Source organism: Ovis aries, chromosome 6 (genome assembly GCF_016772045.2).
Source record: "Ovis aries strain OAR_USU_Benz2616 breed Rambouillet chromosome 6, ARS-UI_Ramb_v3.0, whole genome shotgun sequence".
Classification (NCBI taxonomy): Eukaryota; Metazoa; Chordata; class Mammalia; order Artiodactyla; family Bovidae; genus Ovis; species Ovis aries.
In genome coordinates, this window is record NC_056059.1 from 103,021,286 (window position 1) to 103,046,021 (window position 24,736).

At 41.0% G+C, this 24,736-nt stretch overlaps 1 protein-coding gene and 2 long non-coding RNA genes across 4 annotated transcripts in view; 1 reads left to right on the top strand and 2 right to left on the bottom strand.

Annotated features, from left to right (window-relative positions):
* Window positions 1–1,403: 1,403 nt before the first annotated feature.
* LOC132659974 (uncharacterized) lies at window positions 1,404–10,797 on the bottom strand. 2 transcript variants are annotated; one of them, XR_009601098.1, is made up of 2 exons: window positions 10,332–10,797; window positions 1,404–3,191 (listed from the first exon to the last, which is right to left on the bottom strand). It is a non-coding gene; the product is annotated as an uncharacterized LOC132659974 (long non-coding RNA). The 2 variants fall into 2 exon arrangements; XR_009601099.1 differs by having other exon boundaries at window positions 1,404–4,757.
* A 314-nt stretch (window positions 10,798–11,111) lies between these two features.
* Window positions 11,112–24,736, top strand: part of NUDT9 (nudix hydrolase 9) — a 36,567-nt gene continuing 22,942 nt past the window's right edge. Inside the window, 3 exon segments of the mRNA NM_001202421.1 lie at window positions 11,112–11,144; window positions 11,147–11,232; window positions 22,760–22,999. Coding sequence (NP_001189350.1) covers window positions 11,127–11,144; window positions 11,147–11,232; window positions 22,760–22,999 — 344 coding nt within the window. The 5' untranslated portion in view covers window positions 11,112–11,126.
* On the bottom strand, window positions 12,673–22,761 carry LOC132659975 (uncharacterized). Its single transcript, XR_009601100.1, has 2 exons — window positions 13,307–22,761; window positions 12,673–13,176 (listed from the first exon to the last, which is right to left on the bottom strand). It is a non-coding gene; the product is annotated as an uncharacterized LOC132659975 (long non-coding RNA).

Here is a 24,736-nt window from a genome sequence, read left to right on the forward strand (position 1 = left end):
TGGCATAGTCAATAAAGCAGAAATCGATGTTTTCTGGAACTCTCTTGCTTTTTCCATGATTCAGCGGATGTTGGCAATTTGATCTCTGGTTCCTCTGCCTTTTCTGAAACCAGCTTGAACAACAGGAAGTTCACGATTCATGTATTGCTGAGCCTGGCTTGGAGAATTTTGAGCTCTACTTTACTAGTGTGTGAGATGAGTGCAATTGTGCAGCAGTTTGAGCATTCTTTGGCATTGACTTTCTTTGGGATTGAAATGAAAACTGACCTTTTCCCATCCTGTGGCCACTGCTGAGTTTTCCAAATTTGCTGGCATATTGAGTGCAGCACTTTCACAGCATCATCTTTCAGGATTTTAAATAGCTCAACTTGAATTCTATCACTTCCACTAGTTTTGTTCCTAGTGATGCTTCCTAAGGCCCACTTGACTTCACATTCCAGGATGTCTAGCTCTAGGTAAGTGATCACACCATTGTGATTATCTTGGTCATGAAGATCTTTTTGTATAGTTCTTCTGTGTATTCTTGCCACCTCTTCTTAATATCTTCTGCTTCTGTTAGGTCCATACCATTTCTGTCCTTTATTGATATGCCAAAGCCTTTGTGTGGATCACAGTCAAAGAATCACAGACTTGTGGATCACAAGGCTGTATATTGTCACTCTGCTTATTTAGTTTGACCCCAGATAAATAGCAGGGAAGGAACACAGCTCCACCCACCAACAATAAATTGGCTTAAAGATTTACTGAGCAAGGCGCCATCCATCAGAACAAGACCCAGTTTCCCCCTCAGTCAATTTCTCCCAGCAGGAAGCTTCCATAAGCCTCTTATCCTAAGCTCTGTACTAAGGATTATATACTGGAGAAGGAAATGGCAACCCACTCCAGTGTTCTTGCCTGGAGAATCTCAGGGACAGGGGAGCCTGGTGGGCTGTCGTCTATGGGGTCGCACAGAGTCGGACACTGCTGAAGCACCTTAGTAGTAGTAGTAAGGATTATATAACAACAATGTATCTTGCTCAAGTGCTGGGGTCCAGCCCCTGCAGGATCCAGGGGAACCTGAAGGAAAAACGGTGTTAGCAGATGATTTAGAGAGAGATAAGGAAAGAATATTGTAGATAAAAAAATAGAGGAGAGAAAGAGGCTGATATTCCTTGGTTTACATAGAAAGCTAATAAAGTCTTAGAAGCCCAGGCAGGAAAGTGAACACAGAGAGCCTCTGTGTTCCAAGGGATCAGCCTGAAAAAGAAAGTAAGAGAGAAAAAAAGAGAAAAAAGAAAAACATGGGGTGACCAAGCTTCTTTGAGCAAGGCCCAATAGCTTTATTTTTAAAAGGTACTTTTATACCTTGTCTTATACATAGAGGGAAATGAAAGATGCAAAGTCATACAGAGTCAGCCCAAACATTACATCTTTTTTGTCTTTATTGAAACCAGGATTTTTTCTGCAAACTTTTCCCATAAACAATATTGTGCACATTATCTTCTGGCCTTGGAGGCCTGTGAACATTTTATGACCCTCTTTTGATAAAGGCTGCTCAACCAGAAAACTTATTTTTCCTTGAAATGTTTTTTCTTTATATTTCTAATCTATGTCAACCTCAGAAAGTATTAAACAAGTTACATTTCTCAGGGAGCAAAGGTGCAGTGAGTTACAAGAAAGAACCAATTAGCTCAAAAGTCTGATGTGGTTAATTTCAAGGCTACACTTGTTTATCTTACTTTCCAACTATGTTAACTAATGCACTCCCAGGTGCACAGTGGGTAAGAGATATGAGAACTTAGCAACAAGCATTGGCCCAATAATGAAATCCTATGCCAGCACTACTCTAACTTTTAACTCTTTAAAAGGCTCTATGTTTTAGGCTTTCCGTGCCTCTCATAGTTGGGAGGCTGTAAATAATCATATGCGTAGCTGCAAGAGTCTGGATATACCTGCCAAGCAAGCTAGAATGCTAACAGAGGGGGTTTGATCTGAAATATTCCTCTCATGTCCAGGAGACTTGTTAGCTATAGCCCTAAGGTGATTTTCTCCAGAGAAAGGTGGTCAGGAATAGCTCCCTGTTAATGTCAGAGGAGTTGGTGAAAGTCATGAAATAGTAAAACCGACAGATTCTGGTTTTGGGGTAGATGCTCAAGAAAGCCTAGGTAGCCCATTGAGTCCTGAAGCCTTGCTTAACAGTTCTCTTCCACATGACCTTGTCATGGATGGGATCTCCCGTGGTTGCTCAAGGACATGTTTCTCCTTTTTAACAGGAACTTCTAATTAATCTTGTTATTTTATGTTGTGGGAGTGGGTCTAGTAAGACCTTTCTATTGTTAGTTCTAATCTTGGTTTTCCCAGTAGTGACATATGGAGTGAGAGTTGGACTATAAAGAAATCTGAGCACTGAAGAATTGATGCTTTTCAATTGTGGTGTTGGAGAAGACGCTTGAGAGTCCCTTGGACTGCAAGGAGATCCAACCAGTCCATCCTAAAGGAGATCAGTCCTGGGTGTTCACTGGAAGGACTGATGTTGAAGCTGAAACTCCAATACTTTGGCCACCTAATGAGAAGAACTGACTCATTTGAAAAGACTCTGATGCTGGGAAAGATTGAAGGCAGGAGGAGAAGGGGACAATAGAGGATGAGATGGTTGGATGGCATCACTGACTTAATGGACGTGGGTTTGGGTGGACCCTGGGAGTTGGTGATGGAAAGGGAGACCTGGTGTGCTGCGGTTCATGGGGTTGCAAAGAGTTGGACACGACTCAGTGACAAACTTAACTGAATTGAATTTTGCTAATTTAAGATCTATGTTGTAGGCGTGGGTCTGGTAAAATTATATAAGGCCTTGATAAGACTAGTGAGTAGGGGCACTCTCTGTTCCCCTTCTGATGTCTATGTCAGAAACTCTCTGTGTCCTTTTTTATACTTTAATAAAACTCTGCTACACAAAACTCTTGAGTGATCAAGCCTGGTCCCTGGTCCTGAAGCTAAATCTTCTTTGGAGATCATGAACCCAACATCGTTCACCATAAGCTATCAGTAGTTTGCCAGGCTCCTCCGTCCATGGGTATCTCCAGGCAAGAATACTGGAGTGAGTTGCCCTTCTCCAGGGCATCTTCCTGACCCAGGGATGGAACCTGTGTCTCTTACGTCTTCTGCATTGGCAGGCGAGTTCTTTGCCACTAGCACCACCTGGGAAACAGTTGCTGGTAAAAAGTAAGTGATCAGTTAATATCTGTGGTATACAAAATAAATGGAAAAGGGGGGAAACAGTTGGAATTCTTTTAGCATGTTTATCAATTCCAGTAATCTCCTACACTGCTTCCCTACTGAAAAGCATTTATTTCTCAGAGTCTTTTGTCTGTTTCACCCACTATTATAAGATGCCCTTAAGTGTGTGCAGACCTGGGAGTAGACATCTCTGAAGGGAGATGGAGACCTGAAGGAGACATGGCTGGTGGAACCAACTGTGGTGCAGGGCCAGGGCCAGGGACTTGGTTTTGTCTGCGTGGGACTTGGTTTTGTCCGAGTGGGACTTGGTTTTGTCTGCGTGGACTTGGTTTTGTCTGCGTGGGACTTGTTTTTTTCTGCGTGGGACTTGGTTTTGTCTGAGTGGTTGTGTAGTTTCTTAAACTGTGTCCACTCCAACTTCCCCTCGAGGAATGTAGTGTTTGGAGACTAGGATTTGAGGAACTTCTATGAGAACACCTTCCTGTTTTTCCTGTTCTTTGGTCAGAGGTTTTGTGACTCAAACTGCCTCGTCCCTCTTCTCCCTAATGACTAATAAGTCAGCTGAACTATTGATAATTTGGTTGGTAAGCAGAGCCTTTTTTTTTTTAACAGAGCCTGCCTAGTACTTTTCCAGTGTTGAAAAAGGGACAACAGGTCCACACTGAAGTCACTTATGCTAAGTCCCCAGTATTCTTGCCTGGAGAATCCCATGGACAGATGAGCTTGGCAGGCGATAGTCCAAGGAGTCACAAAGAGTTGGACATGGCTGAGCAACTAACTCTTTGTTCACTTTATGCTAAGCCCCACAGAAGCAAACTAAAACTTCATACCCAATTGTGGTTTCAGCCTCTTTGAAATATAATTTTTTAACACCAATCAGCCTGGAATTTCCTGACCAACACCAGTGAGGTGATACCCATCATAAACCCCAACGCTTCTCCCAAAGAAAGGTGATCTTGCCTGAAATAATAATGCTTTTTTTTTTCTTTTACTTCCTTGTCCTGCTCCTTCCTGCTTTTTAAAAATTTTTGGCTGCACTGTGAGGCATGGGGGATCTTAGTTCCCTGACTAGGTATTGAACCCAGGCCCTTTACAGCAGAAGCAGAGTGTTCTAACCACTGGCCCACCAGGGAATTCCTCTTTTCTGCTTTTAAAAACCTTCCATTTGTACAGCTCCTTTCTGTTTTAGATGGGATAATGCCTGATTCATGAATCATTGAACAAAGCCAATTAGATCTTCAAATTCACTCAGTTGAATTTTGTTTTTAAGTTTAAGCAGAGGTTAATGGCTATCAACAACTTTGACAACAAAGTTTATCTGACTTCAGGAAGCTAAGTCCAGATAATTATTTTTCAAAAGGTTTAAGTATATCTTAATAAAAGTACTTTGCAACCTGGATTAGATTGTTGAAAGTGAAAGTGAAGCCACTCAGTCGTGTCCGACTCTTTTCGACCCCATGAATTGTAGCTTACCAGGATTCTCTGTCCATGGGATTTTCCAGGCAAGAGTACTGGAGTGGGTTGATCATCAAATCTGGATACTAAAGTGGGAAGGACATATTTTGTTTAGTAACACTGTAACCAAAAGTGGGGTCTGGGGTGTGCCATGCAAAAGCCAATAATTAGGCCAGGTTGGTGGAAAGGCAATTGTGTTTTACTTTGGATGCTGGCAAGGGGATGGGGGGTGGGAGGGGCAGTGGGTGTGGCCAAAGGCTGCCCCCTGCAGCATCCCATGGACAATCAGGGGGCTAGAGCTTTTCTAGGCTGAGGAAGGGGCTACCTGAAGAAACAGCACAGTCAGTTCTGACAGTCATCTGGATATTGGTCATTGGTGATTCGACTAGCATCATCTTGACTGTTTTAAGTACAGTTAATTTTAGGAAAGATATAAGCATCTAAATGCAGAGTTCAAAAGAATAGCAAGGAGAGATAAGAAAGCCTTCTTCAGCGATCAATGCAAAGAAATGGAGGAAAACAACAGAATGGGAAAGACTAGAGATCTCTTCAAGAAAATTAGAGATACCAAGGGAACATTTCATGCAAAGATGGGCTCGATAAAGGACAGAAATGGTATGGGCTTAACAGAAGCAGAAGATATTAAGAAGAGGTGGCAAGAATACACAGAAGAACTATACAAAAAGATCTTCACGACCCAGATAATTACGATGGTGTGATCACTCATCTAGAGCCAGACATCCTGGAATGTGAAGTCAAGTGGGCCTTAGAAAGCACGAACACTTAGCACTATGAACAAAGCTAGTGGAGGTGATGGCATTCCAGTTGAGCTATTTAAAATCCTGAAAGATGATGCTGTGAAAGTGCTGCACTCAATATGCCAGCAAATTTGGAAAACTCAGCAGTGGCCACAGAACTGGAAAAGGTCCGTTTGCATTCCAATCCTATAGAAAGGCAATACCAAAGAATGCTCAAACTACTGCACAATTGCACTCATCTCACATGTTAGTAAAGTAATGCTCAAAATTCTCCAAGCCAGGCTTCAGCAATATGTGAACCGTGAACGCCCTGATGTTCAAGCTGGTTTTAGAAAAGGCAGAGGAACCAGAGATCAAATTGCCAACATCTGCTGGATCATGGAAAAAGCAAGAGAGTTCCAGAAAAACATCTATTTTTGCTTTATTGACTATGCCAAAGCCTTTGACTGTGTGGATCACAATAATCTGTGGAAAATTCTGAAAGAGATGGCAATACCAGACCACCTGACCTGCCTGTTGAGAAACCTGTATGCAGGTCAGGAGGCAACAGTTAGAACTGGACATGGAACAACAGACTGGTTCCAAATAGGAAAAGGAGGACGTCAAGGCTGTATAGTGTCACCCTGCTTATTTAACTTTTATGCAGAGTACATCATGAGAAATGCTGGACTGGAAGAAACACAAGCTAGAGTCAAGATTGCTGGGAGAAATATCAGTCACCTCAGATATGCAGATGACACCACCCTTATGGCAGAAAGTGAAGAGGAGCTAAAAAGCCTCTTGATGAAAGTGAAAGAGGAGAGTGAAAAAGCTGGCTTAAAGCTCAACATTCAGAAAACGAAGATCATGGCATACGGTCCCATCACTCCATGGGAAATAGATGGGGAAACAGTGGAAACAGTGTCAGACTTTATTTTTTGGGGCTCCAGAATTACTGCAGATGGTGATTGCAGCCATGAAATTAAAAGACGCTTACTCCTTGGAAGAAAAGTTATGAGCAACCTAGATAGTATATTCAAAAGCAGAGACATTACTTTGCCGACTAAGGTCCATCTAGTCAAGGCTATGGTTTTTCCAGTAGTCATGTATGGATGTGAGAGTTGGACTGTGAAGAAGGCTGAGCGCGGAAGAATTGATGCTTTTGAACTGTGGTGTTGGAGAAGACTCTTGAGAGTCCCTTGGACTGCAAGGAGATCCAACCAATCCATTCTGAAGGAGATTAACCCTGGGATTTCTTTGGAAGGAATGATGCTGAAGCTGAGACCCCAATACTTTGGCCATCTCATGTGAAGAGTTGACTCACTGGAAAGGACTCTGATGCTGGGAGGGATTGGGGGCAGGAGGAGAAGGGACAACCGAGGATGAGATGTCAGATGGCATCACTGACTCGATGGATGCGACTCTGAGTGAACTCCGGGAGATGGTGATGGATAGGGAGGCCTGGCGTGCTGCGATTCACGGGGTCGCCAAGAGCCGGACACGACCGAGCCGCTGAACTGAACTGAATTTTCAGTTCTAGGGTCGGTTCACTTCCACTTCTTGAGGCCAGTTCTAAGTATGGTGGCGGCTTATGTCACACTTACCGTCTGGTCATCATGTGTTAACTTCTCCGCCTTGTGAAGCTTTCAGTAGCTATATGACAGCTCATAGCATATGGCTCAGAATATCATCTACAGCCCTTGCTGCTGCTGCTAAGTCGCTTCAGTCATGTCTGACTCTGTGTGACCCAATAGACGGCATCCCACCAAGCTCCGCTGTCCCTAGGATTCTCCAGGCAAGAACACCAGAGTGGGTTGCCATTTCCTTATCCCATTCATGAAAGTGAAAAGTGAAAAGTGAATTCACTCAGTCGCGTCCGACTCCTAGCGACCCCATCGACTGCAGCCTACCAGGCTTCCCCATCCACAGGAATTTCCAGGCAAGAGTACCGGAGTCGGTTGCCATTGCCGTCTCCCTATAGCCCTTGAGAAGGAACTAAAGGTCCTTGACTGTACTTAATTGTTAAACTGATTCTTTGGTCCCTTTGACTATTTTCCTTTGTTTCTGCATGTTCTCATTTCTCTGATCAAACGTAATCTTTGGCTAAAGTTCTTCCACAGACAAAAGGCAGGCAGAGGATGTGAGGGACAAGGACCATAGGGTCTTTCAGGAAACTCCACTTCCCTGAAACAGAAGGCTGGAGACTATTCAAAGGCTGGAGTGTGCTAAGGGGTGGTAGAGAGGTGGGTGGGTGATCCATGTGACTAGGCCACCTGAGTTTAACAGGTATTTGTCAGAGGAGAAGCAGCAGTGCTAAAGAAAAGTTCTGGGTGGTAGATTTATACCACCAGGGCAGAGAAAAGATTTCTAATTGCAAGCGTTCTAAACTGCCCCAAGAGAGGTGTCTGGGGTCTGACTGCCTATCTAGGTTTTGCCTTGAACAAAAGGGGTTGAAGCAGAGGGTGGGGGTGGGGGTTGATGCTGGGATCACTCCATGGACAAGACCTGAAGTACTAGAATCCATAACAGAGTAATGAAATACAATTTATCTTTTCAGGCAGGACAAGAAAAAAATTAAAATTCTCTGAGAATTGAGGCTCTTCCCTTCCTAACGTGCAGTGTGTATTACCCATTAACTAGAACTTCTCAAAGATCAGTTTGAGAATTTACAAAGTTCTCAACCATAAAGATAAACTTTTCCCCTTTATTCTAATCCTAGCGATGTAACTTCTTAAAAAATGTTCTTTCCCAGCGCTGTAGGGGGTCATAGTAACTTGATGCTGTCTTGGCATGTGCTTATCTGGGGTATGTATTTTGGTGAAATTGATATAAATATATCAATGATTTTGATGGATCACCCTTTGTCTCAAAAATACATATGACTATACTTTCAACTTCTAACAGGCAGAACGGTTCTCAGAGCTTTCTGAGAATCTTCTTCCTGCATTAATATCATCAGTTCAGTTGCTCAGTTGTGTCCAACTCTTTGTGACCCCATGAATTGCAGCACGCCAGGTTTCCCTGTCCTCACCAACTCCCGGAGCTTACTCAAACTCATGTCCATTGAGTTGGTGATGCCATCCAACCATCTCATCCTCTGTCATCCCCTTTTCCCTCTGCCTTCAATCTTTCCCAGCATCAGGGTCTTTCCCAGTGGCCAAAGTATCAGATTTTCAGCTTCAGCATCAGTCCGTCCAATGAATATTCAGGACTGATCTCCTTTAGGATGGACTGGTTGGATCTCCTTGCAGTCCAAGGGACTCTCAAGAGTCTTCTCCAACACCACAGTTCAAAAGCATCAATTCTCTGGTGCTCAGTTTTCTTTATAGTCCAGCTCTCACATCATCAGTTAAAATCATCAGTTTGGCTGAAATAAAATTCCCTTTTTTCATCTTAACTTGATAGTTAACTGAATTTTCATCAACAAAAGTTTTGTTCAGTTTCTCAGTACAGAGGTTCAGATGGAGCCTTCATGTGCCAAGAACTCTACAGTCTTCAGAAAAGTTGGTAAGGTTTGATAAATCTGGCTTTTGAGATGGTGAGTTTTATGTCAGTGTCCATACCCCACCACTGAAATAGTGGATTACATACTTAAAAGGTAAATATCCACACACTCTAATAAGATAATTAAATACATGCACCCCAGTGTTCACAGAAGCACTGTTTACAACAGCCAGGACATGGAAGCAACCTAAATGTCCATCAGCTGAAGAACAGATAAAGATGTGGCACATATATACAATGGAATATTTCTTTGCTCTGAAGAGGAATGAAACTGTGTTATTTGCAGAGATGTGGATGGCTTTCATACAGAGTGAGGTAAGTCAGAAAAACAAACATAGTATATTAACATATATATGTGGAATCTAGGAAAGTGGTAAAGATGATCTTATTTGCAAAGCAAAATAGAGGCACAAATGTAGAGGGAAAAAAGTATGGATACCAAGGGGGAAAGAGTGGGAGTGGAATGAACTGGAAGAATGGGGTTGACATATATACACTATCATGTATAAAATAGATGACTAATGAGAACCTGGGGCTGTATAACTAGAGATTATCATACTAAGTGAAGTAAGTCAGAAAGATACTAACCATAGGGTATCACCCCTATGTGGAATCTAAAAGAATGACACATAGGAATCTATGAAACAGAAGCAGAGCCATAGACAACAGATCTGTGGTGACCGAGGGGTAGGGGAGGAAAAAGAGACTTGCTCCTGGAAGCTTGCGGTTGGTAGATAGAAATTATCACATTTAGAATAAAGAAAAAAACAAGGCCTTAATGTACAGCATACGGAACTACAGTCAACATCCTGTGATAAACTATACTGAAAAAGAATATTAAAAATATATTAAAAAATATATTTAACTACTGTGTCTTAGTATGGTTTTTCCAGTTGTCATGTATGGATGTGAGGGTTGGACTGTGAAGAAAGCTGAGCGCGGAAGAATTGATGCTTTTGAACTGTGGTGTTGGAGGAGACTCTTGAGAGTCCCTTGGACTGCAAGGAGATCCAACCAGTCCATTCTGAAGGAGGTCAGCCCTGGGTGTTCTTTGGAAGGAATGATGCTAAAGCTGAAACTCCAGTACTTTGGCCACCTCATGCGAAGAGCTGACTCATTGGAAAAGACTCTGATGCTGGGAGGGATTGGGGGCAGGAGGAGAAGGGGACGACCGAGGATGAGATGGCTGGATGGCATCACCAACTCGATGGACCTGAGTTTGAGTGGACTCCAGGAGTTGGTGATGGACAGGGAGGCCTAGCGTGCTGCAATTCATGGGGTTGCAAAGAGTCGGACACGACTGAGCGACTGAACTGAACTGAACTGCGTCTTATCATTTCAGACCTAAAAAAAGATAATGACAAACCAAGTGTCAAACAAAAATCGCATTACAAACTGTTCTGAACAATGTTGACTTACAATTTCCGGTTCGGCTAATCGCTGCCTCTGGAGTTATATATCAGATGTTGCCTTGTCCCTCCCTCCACGCTGTGTGCTTATCACAGCTGGTTTTACTCCTCCGCAGGTTTGCTAAGGCCACACACGTCAAAGCCTCGTGAAATTTACCCATGATGTGAACATCTTGGTAAAAAAGGAATTGAAAAGCCTCAGATATGGGAATTCCAAGTCTGTCACCTACCTCCTTTCCCTGTAACCACTTGTAATCAGATATGACTTGGATTGTAACCCCTTCCTCCCCGGGGAAAAAAATAAAAAAAAGGAGGGCACACTTTTCTTAATCCCCTTCCTTTTTCTTCTCCTTTCCAACTTCTCGGTTTCTTTCATCCTCCCTTTTCCCTACCGCTTTCTCGATGGTACCCCGAGACCCCTGTCCAACCGCCCTCATCATCACCGGATCCACATGAATGAGAAGCCGAAGAAAGTCGGCGCTACGAAGCCCGCACCTCCTCGCTTTGCGGCGCTGTCGTAAAGTGCCGTCACGCAGCCGGGCATTACGGCCGCGGCGGCTGTTTTCCAGGCAACTGGAGCTGGTACCTTGCGCGTCACTTGGGGGTTCGAAGTGGGCTGTTACTTTGGGAGGGTGTCTAGTCGCTGTGTGTTAATGAGATTGACGTAGCTACTTCTTCTCCGGAACCGGAAGGCTGCCCGGTCCCAGTACCCGCTGGACACTCGGGGCTCGGGGCTGTGGGGCAGGTGGAGGCTGCGGCTCAAGCTAAGAGCTACCTCGCTCCGCGAATCTTCCGCGGGCCGCTGATGGCCGGAGGCTTCCTGGGAAGACTTTAGCCGCCGTGTCCCTCTCTGTCGCCCTGGCCTCTGTGACTGTCAAGTCCTTGGGCGGTTGCAGCGTCGCGGCGTGCAGGTATTCCCGCTTCTAGTGCTGACTCCTTCTCCCGAGTCTTTCCGATGCGGCTGGGATCCAGCTTCTGGTCGGGTGGTTTGAGGAGGCTCCGCTTGGGCCCCAGCTTTTTACAGACATACGCACGTTTTTTAAAAAAGACTCTAAAATTTTTACCTGCCTTTTGAGAAAAGCAAGTGGTGGCACGCTTTCTTACGATACTTGAAATTTGTCGTCTTCCGTGAGTCACTAACATTGTTTGTCCCCAGAGAGTTTAAATAGCGAACCGTTTAAATGGTGTAAAATGGAAAGTGCAAGTCGTCATTTCTCTACTTCTCCATTTCAGTATATATTTATTCTTTACCTCTTTAAAAAAAATTGCCTTGGATAAATTTAGGGATTTGTGGTATCTCATACTGTCTCCTCTTATTCTTTTCTCCTGGTTTCTGAACACATGTCCTAGGTACCATGCCCATGCTAGGCACTGAGTAATAAACAAGTGTTGTGAGGCTGCCTCTAGGAGTGTGTGTGTTTTTAATTACTTTTGTCACCTCATTAGACACAAGGAAATTTTCTTCTATTTCTTCCATTTTTTTCTTCTATCTCCCCCCCCCCCCCCGCCCCCACCCCCTGCAACTCCAGTGATAGCCCTCTGGACTGGAAGGTTTCGGTTGAGGGTGTGTGAGCAAGTTGCAGCAGGTGGACAGGCTGGAAACGTCCCCTTCCTCTTCTGGTCCAGACTTTACACTTGTGGAACAATTTCCCTGCTGACTGTAGCTGCCTCAACTTTATTTCCTCAGTGTGAACTGTACAGATATTAAGCCGAAGTTTCTGCTGTGTTCTTTAATACCTAATTGACCACAGAGGTTCTAGCCCTTTTCTTTACATTTTGGTTTTGTCCTGGGGATCAGCAAGTACTGCAGACTTTGTTTGTAGGATGGGGAGAGAGAGAGGGCTGATTTCTGTGGTTACTGTCCCACTGCTCATGTAGGATGTTTCGGCCCCCTTATTTCAAAGGTATTAACTTCCCTCGTGGCTCAGACAGTAAAGCGTTTGCTTGCAATGTGGGAGACCTGGGTTTGATCCCTGGGTTGGGAACATCCCTGGAGAAGGAAATGGCAACCCATTCCAGTACTCTTGTCTGGAAAATCCCATGGATGGAGGAGCCTGGTAGACTACAGTCCATGGGGTCCAAAGTCGGATACGACTGAGCGACTTCACTTTATTTCAAATGTAACTCTCGTGGGGCATGTTGGTGGTGGTGTTGGGGCTCTTTGTGTTTGTGGTGAGGAAGCTGGGGTTATATGGGAGCTCTGTTATTTTCTGCACAATTTTGCTGTGACGCTGAAACTTTTGTTTTTTTGTTAAAAAAAACAAAAGTATTAAAAAAGCAGATAGAATCCTTTGTTACTTTCCTCAAAGCACAGAGGGACTGGTATGTGGAAAATAAAAGACATAATGCTCTTGTTTTTTTTTTTTTTTTAAAGTTGACAAAACCAGTGAAAGCATAATGTTTCAAGCAAGAATGGTTTGAGTATCAAAGGAGTAAAGGAGATCTTGGGGAAATTTTGATAAAGGCTTCTAATACTTTTACTAGAATTGATTTGACTCTGATTTGACTTCAGTTCAGTCGCACAGTTGTGTCTGACTCTTTGCAACCCTATGAACCACAGCATGCCAGGCCTCCCTGTCCATCACCAACTCCTGGAGTCTACCCAAACCCATGTCCATTGAGTCGGTGATCCCATCCAACCATCTCATCCTCTGTCGGCCCCTTCTCCTCCTGCCCTCAATCTTTCCCAGCATCAGGGTCTTTTCAATGAAATTAGTCAGCTCTTCGCATGAGGTGGCCAAAGTACTGAGTTTCAGCTTCAACGTCAGTCTTTCCAATGAACACCTAGGACTGATCTTAAGGCTGGACTGGTTGGATCTCCTTGCAGTCCAAGGGACTCTCAAGAGTCTTCTTGACTATGAAGGTATAAAAGTAAAGTTTGTTGTATAATGCAGTTATGTATAAAATGTAACAAACAGAATAAAAACAAAAATTGAATTGTTTGTTTGAAGACTTAGTATATAGATTTGGTTTTAATCTACTTACCTGTAATATAAAATTTATTTTCCCTCCAGTTTTATTGAGATAAAATTGATATACAGCACTGTATAAGATTAATGTGTATATCATAGTGATCTGAAACACAAACATCATGAAATGACTGTCACAATAAATTTAGTGAACATCTGTCATCTCCTATAGACACAACATTAAAGAAGTAGAATAAAAAATTTTCGTTGTGAAGAGAACTCTTAGGATTTACTTTATATATAATATAGAGCAGTATTTGTTGTATATATCAAGTTGTACATGTTGTACATTATATCCCGAGTACTTATTTATCTTATAACCAGAAAGTCATATGTACCTTTTGACCACCTTTACTCAGTGCCCCCCTCCCCTCCACAACCTTTATGAGTTAGTTTGTTTGTTGAAGTATAATTGACCTGTATAACACTATGTTAGTTCCCTGTTATACAATATAGTGATTTGATATTTCCATACATCTTAACAAGATCTCCAGGGTGTTTAGTTACCATATGTTGCCATACAGGGATAACAGTTATTCTCCACATCTTACATTTCATACACATGATTCATTTATTTTGTACTTAGAAGTTTGTACCTCTTAATCTTATCCCTTTACTACTTCTTTCCACCCCCTACTGTCCTCTCTTTTGGTGACTACCTGTTTGTTCTGTGTATCTATGACTGTGTTTCTGTTTTGGTACGTTTATTTGTTTTGTTTTTTAGATTCTGCATATTAGTAGAATCATACAGTAGTTGTCTTTCTCTCTTTTCTGACATTTCACTTAGCATAATACCCTCTAGGTCCAACCATGTCATCACAAATGGAAGTATTTCTTTTTTTAAAAAAATAGCTGAGTAATATTCCATTATGTGTGTGTGTGCATGATATCTTTATCCATTCACTTATTGATGGGCAGTTAGGCTACTTCCTACTGGTGATAAAAGCAAGGTCCGATGCTGTAAAGAGCAATATTGCATAGAACCTGGAATGTCAGGTCCACGAATCAAGGCCAACTGGACGTGGTCAAACAGGAGGTGTCAAGAGTGAATGTTGACATTCTAGGAATCAGTGAATTAAAATGGACTGGAATGGGTGAATTTAACTCAGGTGATCATTATATCTACTACTGTGGACAGGAATCCCTTAGAAGAAATGGAGTAGCCATCATGATCAACAAAAGAGTCCAAAATGCAGTACTTGGATGCAGTCTCAGAAACGACAGAATGATCTCTGTTCGTTTCCAAGGCAAACCATTCAGTATCACGGTAATCCAAGCCTATGCCCCAACCAGTAACGCTGAAGAAGCTGAAGTGGAACATTTCTGTGATGACCTACAAGACCTTTTAAACTAACACCCCAAAAAGATGTCCTTTTCATTATAGGGGACTGGAATACAAAAGTAGGAAGTCAAGAAACACCTGGAGTAACAGGCAAATTTGGCCTTGGAGTGCAGGATGAAGCAGGGCAAAGGCTAATAGAGTTTTGCCAAGAAAATGCACTGGTCATAGCAAACACCCTCTTCCAACAACACAAGAGAAGACTCTACACATGGACATCACCAGATGGTCAACTCCGAAATCAGATTGATTATATTCTTTGCAGCCAAAGAGGGAGAAGCTCTATACAGTCAGCAAAAACAAGACTGGGAGCTGGCTGTGGCTCAGATCATGAACTCCTTATTGCCAAATTCAGACTTAAATTGAAGAAAGTGGGGAAAACCACTAGACCATTCAGGTATGACCTAAATCAAATCCCTTACGATTATACAGTGGAAGTGAGAAATAGATGTAAGGGACTAGATCTGATAGACAGAGTGCCTGATAAACTATGGAATGAGGTTCGTGACATTGTACAGGAGACAGGGATCAAGACCATCCCCATGGAAAATAAGTGCAAAGAAGCAAAATGGCTCTCTGAGGAGGCCTTACAAATAGCTGTGAAAAGAAGAGAAGCGAAAAGCAAAGGAGAAAGGGAAAGATATAAGTATCTGAATGCAGAGTTCCAAAGAAGAGCAAGGAGAGATAAGAAAGCCTTCTTCAGCAATCAATGCAAAGAAATAGTGAAAACAAGAGAATGGGAAAGACTAGAGATCTCTTCAAGAAAATTAGAGATACCAAAGGGACATTTCATGCAAAGATGGGCTCGATAAAGAACAGAAATGGCATGGACCTAAAAGAAGCAGAAGATATTAAGAAGAGATGGCAAGAATACACAGAAGAACTGTACAAAAAAGATCTTCACAACCCAGATAATCACGATGGTGTGATCACTCACCTACAGCCAGACATCCTAGAACGAGAAGTCAAGTGGGCCTTAGAAAGCATCACTATGAACAAAGCTAGTGGAGGTGATGGAATTCCAGTTGAGCTATTTCAAATCCTGAAAGATGATGCTGTGAAACTGCTGCACTCAATATGCCAGCAAATTTGGAAAACTCAGCAGTGGCCACAGAACTGGAAAAGGTCAGTTTTCATTCCAATCCCAAAGAAAGGCAATGCCAAAGAATGCTCAAACTACTGCACAATTGCATTCATCTCACATGCTAGTAAAATAGTGCTCAAAATTCTCCAAGCCAGGCTTCAGCAATATGTGAACCATGAACTCCCTGATGTTCAAGCTGGTTTTAGAAAAGGCAGAGGAACCAGAGATCAAATTGCCAACATCTGCTGGATCATGAAAAAAGCAAGAGAGTTCCAGAAAAACATCTATTTCTGCTTTATTGACTATGCCAAAGCCTTTGACTGTGTGTATCACAACCAACTGTGAAAAATTCTGAAAGAGATGGGAATACCAGACCACCTGACCTGCCTGTTGAGAAACCTGTATGCAGGTCAGGAGGCAACAGTTAGAACTGGACATGGAACAACAGACTGGTTCCAAATAGGAAAAGGAGGATGTCAAGGCTGTATATTGTCACCCTGCTTATTTAACTTATATGCAGAGTATATCATGAGAAACACTGGGCTGGAAGAAGCACAAGCTGGAATTAAGATTGCCAGGAGAAATATCAACCTCAGATATGCAGATGACACCACGCTTATGGCAGAAAGTGAAGAGGAACTAAAAAGCCTCTTGATGAAAGTGAAAGAGGAGAGTGAGAAAGTTGGCTTAAAGTTCAACATTTAGAAAGCTAATAAGATCATGGCATCTGGTCCCATCACTTCATGGGAAATAGATGGGAAACAGTGTCAGACTTTATGTTTTGGGGCTCCAAAATCACTGCAGATGGTGATTGCAGCCATGAAATTAAAGACGCTTACTCCTTGGAAGGAAAGTTATGACCAACCTAGACAGCATATAGAAAAGCAGAGATATTTCTTTGCCAACAAAGGTCCATCTAGTCAAGGCTCTGGTTTTTCCTTCAGTCATGTATGGATGTGAGAGTTGGAATGTGAAGAAAGCTGAGTGCCAAAGAATTGATGATTGATTTTGAATTGTGGTGTTGGGGAAGACTCTTGAGAGTCCGTTGGACTTCAAGGAGATCCAACAGTCCGTCCTAAAGGAGATCAGCACTGATTGTTCACTGGAAGGACTGATGCTGAAGGTGAAACTCCAATACTTTGGCCACCTCATGCAAAGACCTGACTCATTGGAAAAGACTCTGATGGTGGGAGGGATTGAGGGCAGGAGGAGAAGGGGACAGCAGAGGATGAGATGGCTGGATTGCATCACTGACTTGATGGACATGAGTTTGAATGAACTCTGGGTGTTGGCGATGGACAGGGAGGCCTGGCATGCTGCGATTCATGGGGTCACAAAGAGTCGGACACGACTGAGCGACTGAACTGAACTGATGGTTGGTGATGTTGCTGCTGCTGCTGCTGCTAAGTCACTTCAGTCATGTGCGACTTGTGCGACCCCATAGACGGCAGCCCCCCAGGCTCCACCATCCCTGGGATTCTCCAGGCAAGAACACTGGAATGGGTTGCCATTTCCGTCTCTAATGCATGAAAGTGAAAAGTGATGTTGAGCATATTTTAATGTTCCTGATGGCCATCTCTATGTCCTCTTTCAAAAACATATGTATTTGGAGCTTCCACCCATTTCTTAAGTTGGGTTCTTTGTTTTTTTCTAGTGTTGTATTATTTAAGTTCTTTGTATGTTTTAGATATTAACCAATTATCAGAATTATTGTTTGCAAGTATATTCTCCCATTCAGTAGGCAGCCTTTTTGTTTTGTTGGTAGTTTCCTTTGCTGCTCAAAAGCTTTTTAGTTTAATGCAGTCCCATGTGTTTATTTTTGCTTTTGTTTCTCTTGCCAGAGGAGACATACCCAAAAAAATCTTGCTAAGACCAGTGTCAAAGAATGTACTGATTATGTCTTCTTCTAGAGGTTTTATGGTTTCAGGTCTTGCATTTAAGTCTTTAATTCATTTTGAAATTATTTTTGTACATGGTGTCCGAGAGTAGTCTGGTTTGTTTCTTTTGCATCTGTTGAAAAGGCTACCTTCCCTATTGTGTATTTTTGCCTCCTCTGTTGTAGATGAATTGCCCATATAAGTGTGGGTTCATTTCTGGGCTTTCTTTTCTGTTCCATTCATCTGTTGGTTTTTAGTCTCTGTTTCTTTTATTTTTGTTCTGGTCTTTATGATTTCTTTGCTTCTACTAGTTTTGGGTTTTGTTTGTCCTTCATTTTCTAGCTCCTTTAGGTGTAAGGGTTGGTTGGTTGGTTGGTTGAGATTTTTGTTTTATGAGAAACAAGAGACCTTGTTTCACAAAATAGGCTTGTAATACTGTGAACTTGGGGTCGTAAAGAGTCGGACATGACTAACTTTTATTTTCCTTCTTAGAACTGCAGGTCCTTTAATTGTTCTGAAGTTGATTGAAAATAAAATTGTTTAGAAAATAAACCGTGCTAAGAAATAATAAAACAGAAGTAAAAAGTAGATTTACATTGGGATTGGTGGTGCTGAGCTCTGTTAGATCAGCTTCTGATCTCTCTGTGACATCTGAATGAAAGCCTTGGGGCTACATGAAAGTCTTGCAGCCCTGTGTACATGTTGGTTTTAGCCCAGTAAGACTTTTGTCTGACTTCTGACCTGGAGATAAAGATAATAAAGTAATAAATTTGTATAGTTTTAAGCTGCTGAATTGGTGGAAATTTGTTATGGCAGCAGTGAAAAAATGAATACATTATGTACATACTCTTAAATATATGTTCTGTATTTTTTCTACCATTTCTGTGTAAGATGGGATCATGTTATACACAGTTTCTTGCATCTTGCTTTTCATTTTCAACAATATCATAAAATACTGTCACTTGATATCATTATTTTTAATAGCTACTTAATAGTCATCCCATGGTGTAGCTGTTCTAATATTTATTAAGCCATTCTTACATTATTGGGCATTTCCTTTAATTCTCATTAAACATTGCTGAAATAAACACTTTTTGTATGTATAATTGGTTATTTCATTTTTACGGGGTAGATTAGTGGAATGAAATTACTTGAGTTGCAGGATGTAAGTATATTCATCTTAATTGCCAATTTACTTAATAGAAATTCTGTAGCAGTTCACATCTCTACCAGCAATGTATGGGAGATGGTGTTACCTTTTAAAGGTTTGTCAGTCTAGATGGAAAAATGAATTTAAGGTTACTTAAATTTTCATTTCTTTAATTGCTAGTGGTTATAGCTGTCTTTTATGTTTATTAGCCAGTTGGATCTGCTTTTTTTGATTGTTTGGTCATAATCTGCCCAATTTCCTATTCCAGTTCAGCCTTTGTCAGTTTATACAAACTCAGTATATTATAGTTATAACCCTTTGAATGTCATCTACAGTATAGTTTGTGATTTGCTTTCTTCACTCCATTGATTGTGTCCTTTGATACACAGAAGTTTTAGTGTTGATACAGTCTGATTTAACGATTTTCTTCTGTCGCTTGTGCTTTCAGTCATATCTGAGAAATCATTGCCAAATTCAATGTCATGAAATTTCCCTCTGTTTTCTTTTCAGAGTTTTATAGTTTAAGGTCTTAATGTTTGGGTCTTTGATCCATTTCAAGTTAATGTTTGTGTATATGTAAGGTATGGGTCCATCTTCATCTGTTTGCATGTGGATATCTAACCTTCCCAGCACCATCTGTTGGAAAGACTGTCCTTGCCCTTTTGAGAGTTGACACCCTTTTTTGAAAATCATCTGACTATATATGTAAGGCTTTTTTTTTTTAGCTCCTAACAGTCTTTTTTTAAAAAAATATTTATTTACTTATTTATTTTTTAAATTTTACTTTATTTTACTTTACAATACTGTATTGGTTTTGCCATACATCAACATGAGTCCGCCACGGGTGTACATGAGTTCCCAATCCTGAACCCCCCTCACACCTCCCTCCCCCTCCCATATGTCAGGGTTTGTGTCTGGACTCTCTATTCTATCCTATTGGCCTGTATACACACACACACGCACATATATATCTTTTTTCTTATTCCTTTTCCATTATGGTTTATCGCAGGATATTGAGTATAGTTCCCTGTGCTATACAGTGGGACCTGGTTGTTTGTCCATGTTATATATACCAGTTTGCATCTGCTAATCCCAGGCTCTATTCCTTCCCTCTCCCCCTCCTTCTGCCCGTTGGCAACCACAAGTCTGTTCTCCAAGACTGAGTGTGTTTCTGTTTAGTAGATATGTTTATTTGTGTCATATTTTAGGTTTCACACGTATAAGTGATATCATACAGCATTTGTCTGACAGAGACAATTTTGGGCATCAGTTGAGAGTATCACATGCTTTTTCCCTTCATTCTTTTAATGTGATATGTTATATTGGTTCATGTTTGTATGTTGAACTGTTCTTGAATTTCAGGAATAAATCCCACTTGATGATGATGTATAATCCTTTTAATGTGTTGCTGAAATCCGTTCACTACTATCTTTTTGAAAAAATTATTTATCCATTAATTTTTGGTTGTGCCAGGTCTTTGTTGCTGTGCGTGGGCTTTCTCTAGTTGTGGTGAGTGGGGGCACCCCTTGTTGTGGTGCACGGGCTTCAGTAGTTGTAGCCTGTGGGTTCAGTAGTTGTGGCTCGTGGGCTTTCGTTGCTCCTTGGCATGCAAAATCTCACAGGATCAGACCTGTGTCCCCTGCATTGGCAAGTGGATTCTTATCCACTGCACCACCAGGGAAGTCATGTTCACTGCTATGTTGTAGAGGATTTTTTCTTTGATATTTTCCAGGGATATTGGTCTGTAGTTTCTGGTAATATCATTGTTTAGCTTCGGTATCAGGGTAATAATGCTGATCTCATAGAATTTGGAAGTATTCACTCCTCTTCAGTGTTTTTGGGAAGCATTTGAGGAGTGTTAGTGTTAATTCTTGCGGAGAAGGCAATGGCAACCCACTCTAGTACTCTTGCCTGGAAAATCCCGTGGGTGGAGGAGCCTGGTAGGCTGCAGTCCATGGGGTGGCAAAGAGTCAGGCACGACTGAGGGATTTCACTTTCACTTTTCACTTTCATGCATTGGAGAAGGAAATGGCAACCCACTCCAGTGTTCTTGCCTGGAGAATCCCAGGGACAGAAAGAGCCTAGTGGGCTGCCGTCTATGGGGTCGTACAGAGTCGGACACGACTGAAGCGACTTAGCAGCAGCAGCAGCAGCAGTGTTAATTCTTCCTTAAATGTTTAATAAAATTTATCAGTGAAGCCATCTGTTCCTAAGCTTTTCCTTGTTGCATGTAAATAAGTTTTTAAAAAAATTATTTATCCTACCCCATTCACATTTCAATACTTGTCCTTTTTTTTTTTTTTTTAAATGATTCATGAGATAACCCAGGATCATTGATTGCACTTAGTTTTCATGCTCTCTATCTGGATGAGTTCCTTCAACTTTTATCTTTCATGACCATAGCGATTTAAAAAGTATGGACCTTTATTATGTAAGATATCCCTTATTGTGAATGTGTCCTGTGTTTCCTTATATCTAGACTCTGATCGTATATTCTTATAAGGAATCCTCAGGAATCATTGCTGTATACTTCTCAGTGTATGTATGATATCACATGAATTTGACTTATTTCAACACCCCATCAAGTTAGTGTTTTTCCCATTGGCCATTGATCTCAAGTAGGGCTAATCGTTATTGTGAGAACAGAAGGGACCTGTTCAAGCATCCCCTCTGTCATACTAGAGACCCTAACTTAGGGCCATTAGGGATTTTGATCTTTAAGAATAATGAGAAGGCATTTAAATTTTTAGTCAGGAGGAGAAATGAAAGATTTTTGTGTATATTATGGTGTAAAGGTTAAGTTTCAGTTTTTTGTTTGCCTTTTTGTGTATATACTATCTAATTATTTTAGCTCTACACTTACTTTACTCTAAAGTGCTTTTTAAAAAAGTTTATTTTATTTACGTTTATTTTTGGCTGTGCTGGGTCTGTGTGGCTGCATGCAGGTGTTCTCTAGTTGCAGCAAGCAGGGTCCTGTCTAGTTGTGGTCCCTGGGCTTCTCATCATGGCGGCTTCTCTGGTTGCAGAGCACAGGCTCTGGAGTGCGTGGGCTTCACTAGTTGAGGCACATGGGCCTAGTAGCTGTGGCTTGTGAGTGTGTGTGCTTCAGTAGTTGCAGAGCATGGGCTTAGTTGCCCCATGGCATATGGAATCTTCCTGGACCAGAGATTGAACCCATGTCCCCTGCATTGACAGGTGGTTTCTTAACTACTGGATCATCAGGAAGCCCTACTCTAAAGTTTATAAAATGTACATCTATCAGAGTCTGGCTTCAAGTGCTATTACATTAATTTGAGTACAGTGTAGGAACCTAATAACAGTACATCTCCATTTCCTTTTCTTCTTTTGTGCTATTTCTGTCATCCATTTTTTACATATGTATGTTAGACCAGAGACCCCCAACCCCTGGGCCCCATTGGAAACTGGGTCACACAGCAGGTGAGTGGTGGGCGAGCAAGTCAAGCTTCACTTGCTGTTCCCCATTGCTTGTATTACCACCTGAACTGTTCCCACCTCAGTCACTCCCATTACCACTGGGCCTGAATTATCCATCCCTGCCCCCTCACCCTGATCGGTGTAAAAATTGTCTTCCACGAAACCAGTTCCTTGTGCCAAAAAGCTTGGGGATTGCTGTGTTAGATCATTAGATTATTATTATTTTTTAAAATGGATTCTCTCATGTAGGCTTTAATAGTCTTTCTTTACATTTGTTTTTATGGTTGAATTTTTATTATAAAATTATCTTCTCCAACATTTGTGCTAACAAAAGTAAACTTCTATCCCTTTTTCTCAGCTAAAATAAACTCTGTGAGTAAGTTTCAGTTAGTAAGATTTAGCAATATTTTTATGTTTATAAACAGTTTCACAGATGTTGGACCTTTATTCCAGTATGCATCAAATTAGGATTTTCTGATTTTGAAATTGGAAAGTTGTATTTTGGAGACTGTGAATTAGGTTTTTAAGTTAATTTAAGTATTTTGTACTTACATAAAACATTTTTATTTTTTTTCCCCTCTCAGAAACTCACTTTCATCCTGCAGATTTCATGTTAATTCCAACATGATGTCTGGTATTAATGGTGCCATAGAGAATTCCCACAACAAGGCTCGGACATCGCCTTACCCAGGTTCAAAAGTTCAGCGCAGCCAGGTTCCCAATGATAAAGTGGGCTGGCTTGTTGAGTGGCACGACTATAATCCTGTGGAATACACTGCAGTTTCTGTCTTGGCTGGACCTCAGTGGGCAGATCCTCAGATCAAGTGAGTAAATTAGCTGGTGTTAGCTGGGTAGGAGATTTTGGAGAAGATAATGGTTGTATTTGTAAATTGTCATTTGATAGCAGAAAAATAATTTTTATCTAGTGCTTGACTTTAACTGTTTCCACATGTACTTGAAATTTGCCAAAGCTATTCAGTTCATGTTTATTTATTCTTTTGGGGGTTTTATGATGATCTTTTCAAACAGGTAAATCTATTTTATCGTGGAGTTTTTTATTTTATGAAATGACAAGTGGTAGTTTCTGTTTTCATTTCTTCTGTTTAGGTTATCAATAACATCTTTTGTGGTTATTTTCCAACATAGCTAGACTGTGTTTGAATAGTGAAAATGTTTTTCAGAAACTTTTTATGGATTACTAACAACAAGATGATGATAAGATTTGACCAGTGTGTGAAGATAGAAAAGGGATATAAAGGAGAGAGGAAAGAGGAAAACAAAAAACTCAAGCAGAAATGTTTTGATTAGAAGTAGAATGGCTGAATGAATACAAAAATAAGACCTGTATATATGCTATCTACAGGAGACCCACTTCAGACCCAGAGACACAGACTGAAAATGAGAGGTTGCAAAAAGATATTCCATGCAAATGGAAGTAAAAAAAAAAAAAAAAAAAAGCTGGAGTAGCAATATTCTTATCAGATAAACAAGACTTTTAAAGACTTACAAGAAACAAGAATGCTACATAATAATCAAGGGATCAATCCAAGAAGGAGATACAACAATTATAAATATTTCTGTACCCAGTATAGGAGCACCTCAATACATAAGGCAAATGCTAGCAGCCCTAAAAGGGGAAGATGGCAGCAACACAATAATAGTGGAAGACTTTAATACCCCACTTCCCCAATGAACAGATTATCCAGACAGAAAATAAATAAGAAAACACAAGCTTTAATGACACAATAGATCAGATAGAATTAATTGATATTTACATGACATTCCATCTGAAAGCAGCAGAATATACTTTCATCTCAAGCGCACACAGAATATTCTCCAGGATAGATCATATCTTGGGTCACAAATCAAGCCTTGGTGAATTTAAGTGTATCAAGCATGTTTTCTGACTTCAACACCGTGAGATTAGAAATCAATTACAGGAAAAAAGAAACTGTAAAAACACGAACACTTAGAGGCTAAATAATAGGCTACTGAATAACGAAGAGATCAATGAAGAAATCAAAGAGGAAATAAAAAAATGTGTAGAAACAAATGACAGTGAAATCAGGATGACTCAAAACCGTGGGATGCAGTAAAAGTAATCCTAAGAGGGAAGTTAATAGTAATTCAGTTCTTCCTCAAGAAATGAGAAAAATCTCCAGTAAACAACCTAACATTATACCTAAAGCAGCTAGACCAAGAAGAACAAACAAAACCCAAAGTTAGTAGAAGGAAATAAATCATAGGCAGAGCAGAAGTAAATAAAATAGAAATGAAGAAAACAACAGCAAAAATCAATGAAACTAAAAGCTGGTTTTTTTTGAGAAGATAAACAAAATCAATAGACTTTTAGCCAGACTCATTAAAAAAAAAAGTATTCAAATCAATAAAGTTAGAAATGAAAAAAGAGAAATTATAACTGACACCCCAGAAATACAAAGAATCATTAAAGACTACTATAAGCAACTCTATGCCAATAAAATGGACAACCTGGAATACATGGACAAATTCTTAGAAAGGTGCAATCTCCCAGGACTGAAGCAGGAAGAAATAGAAAATAT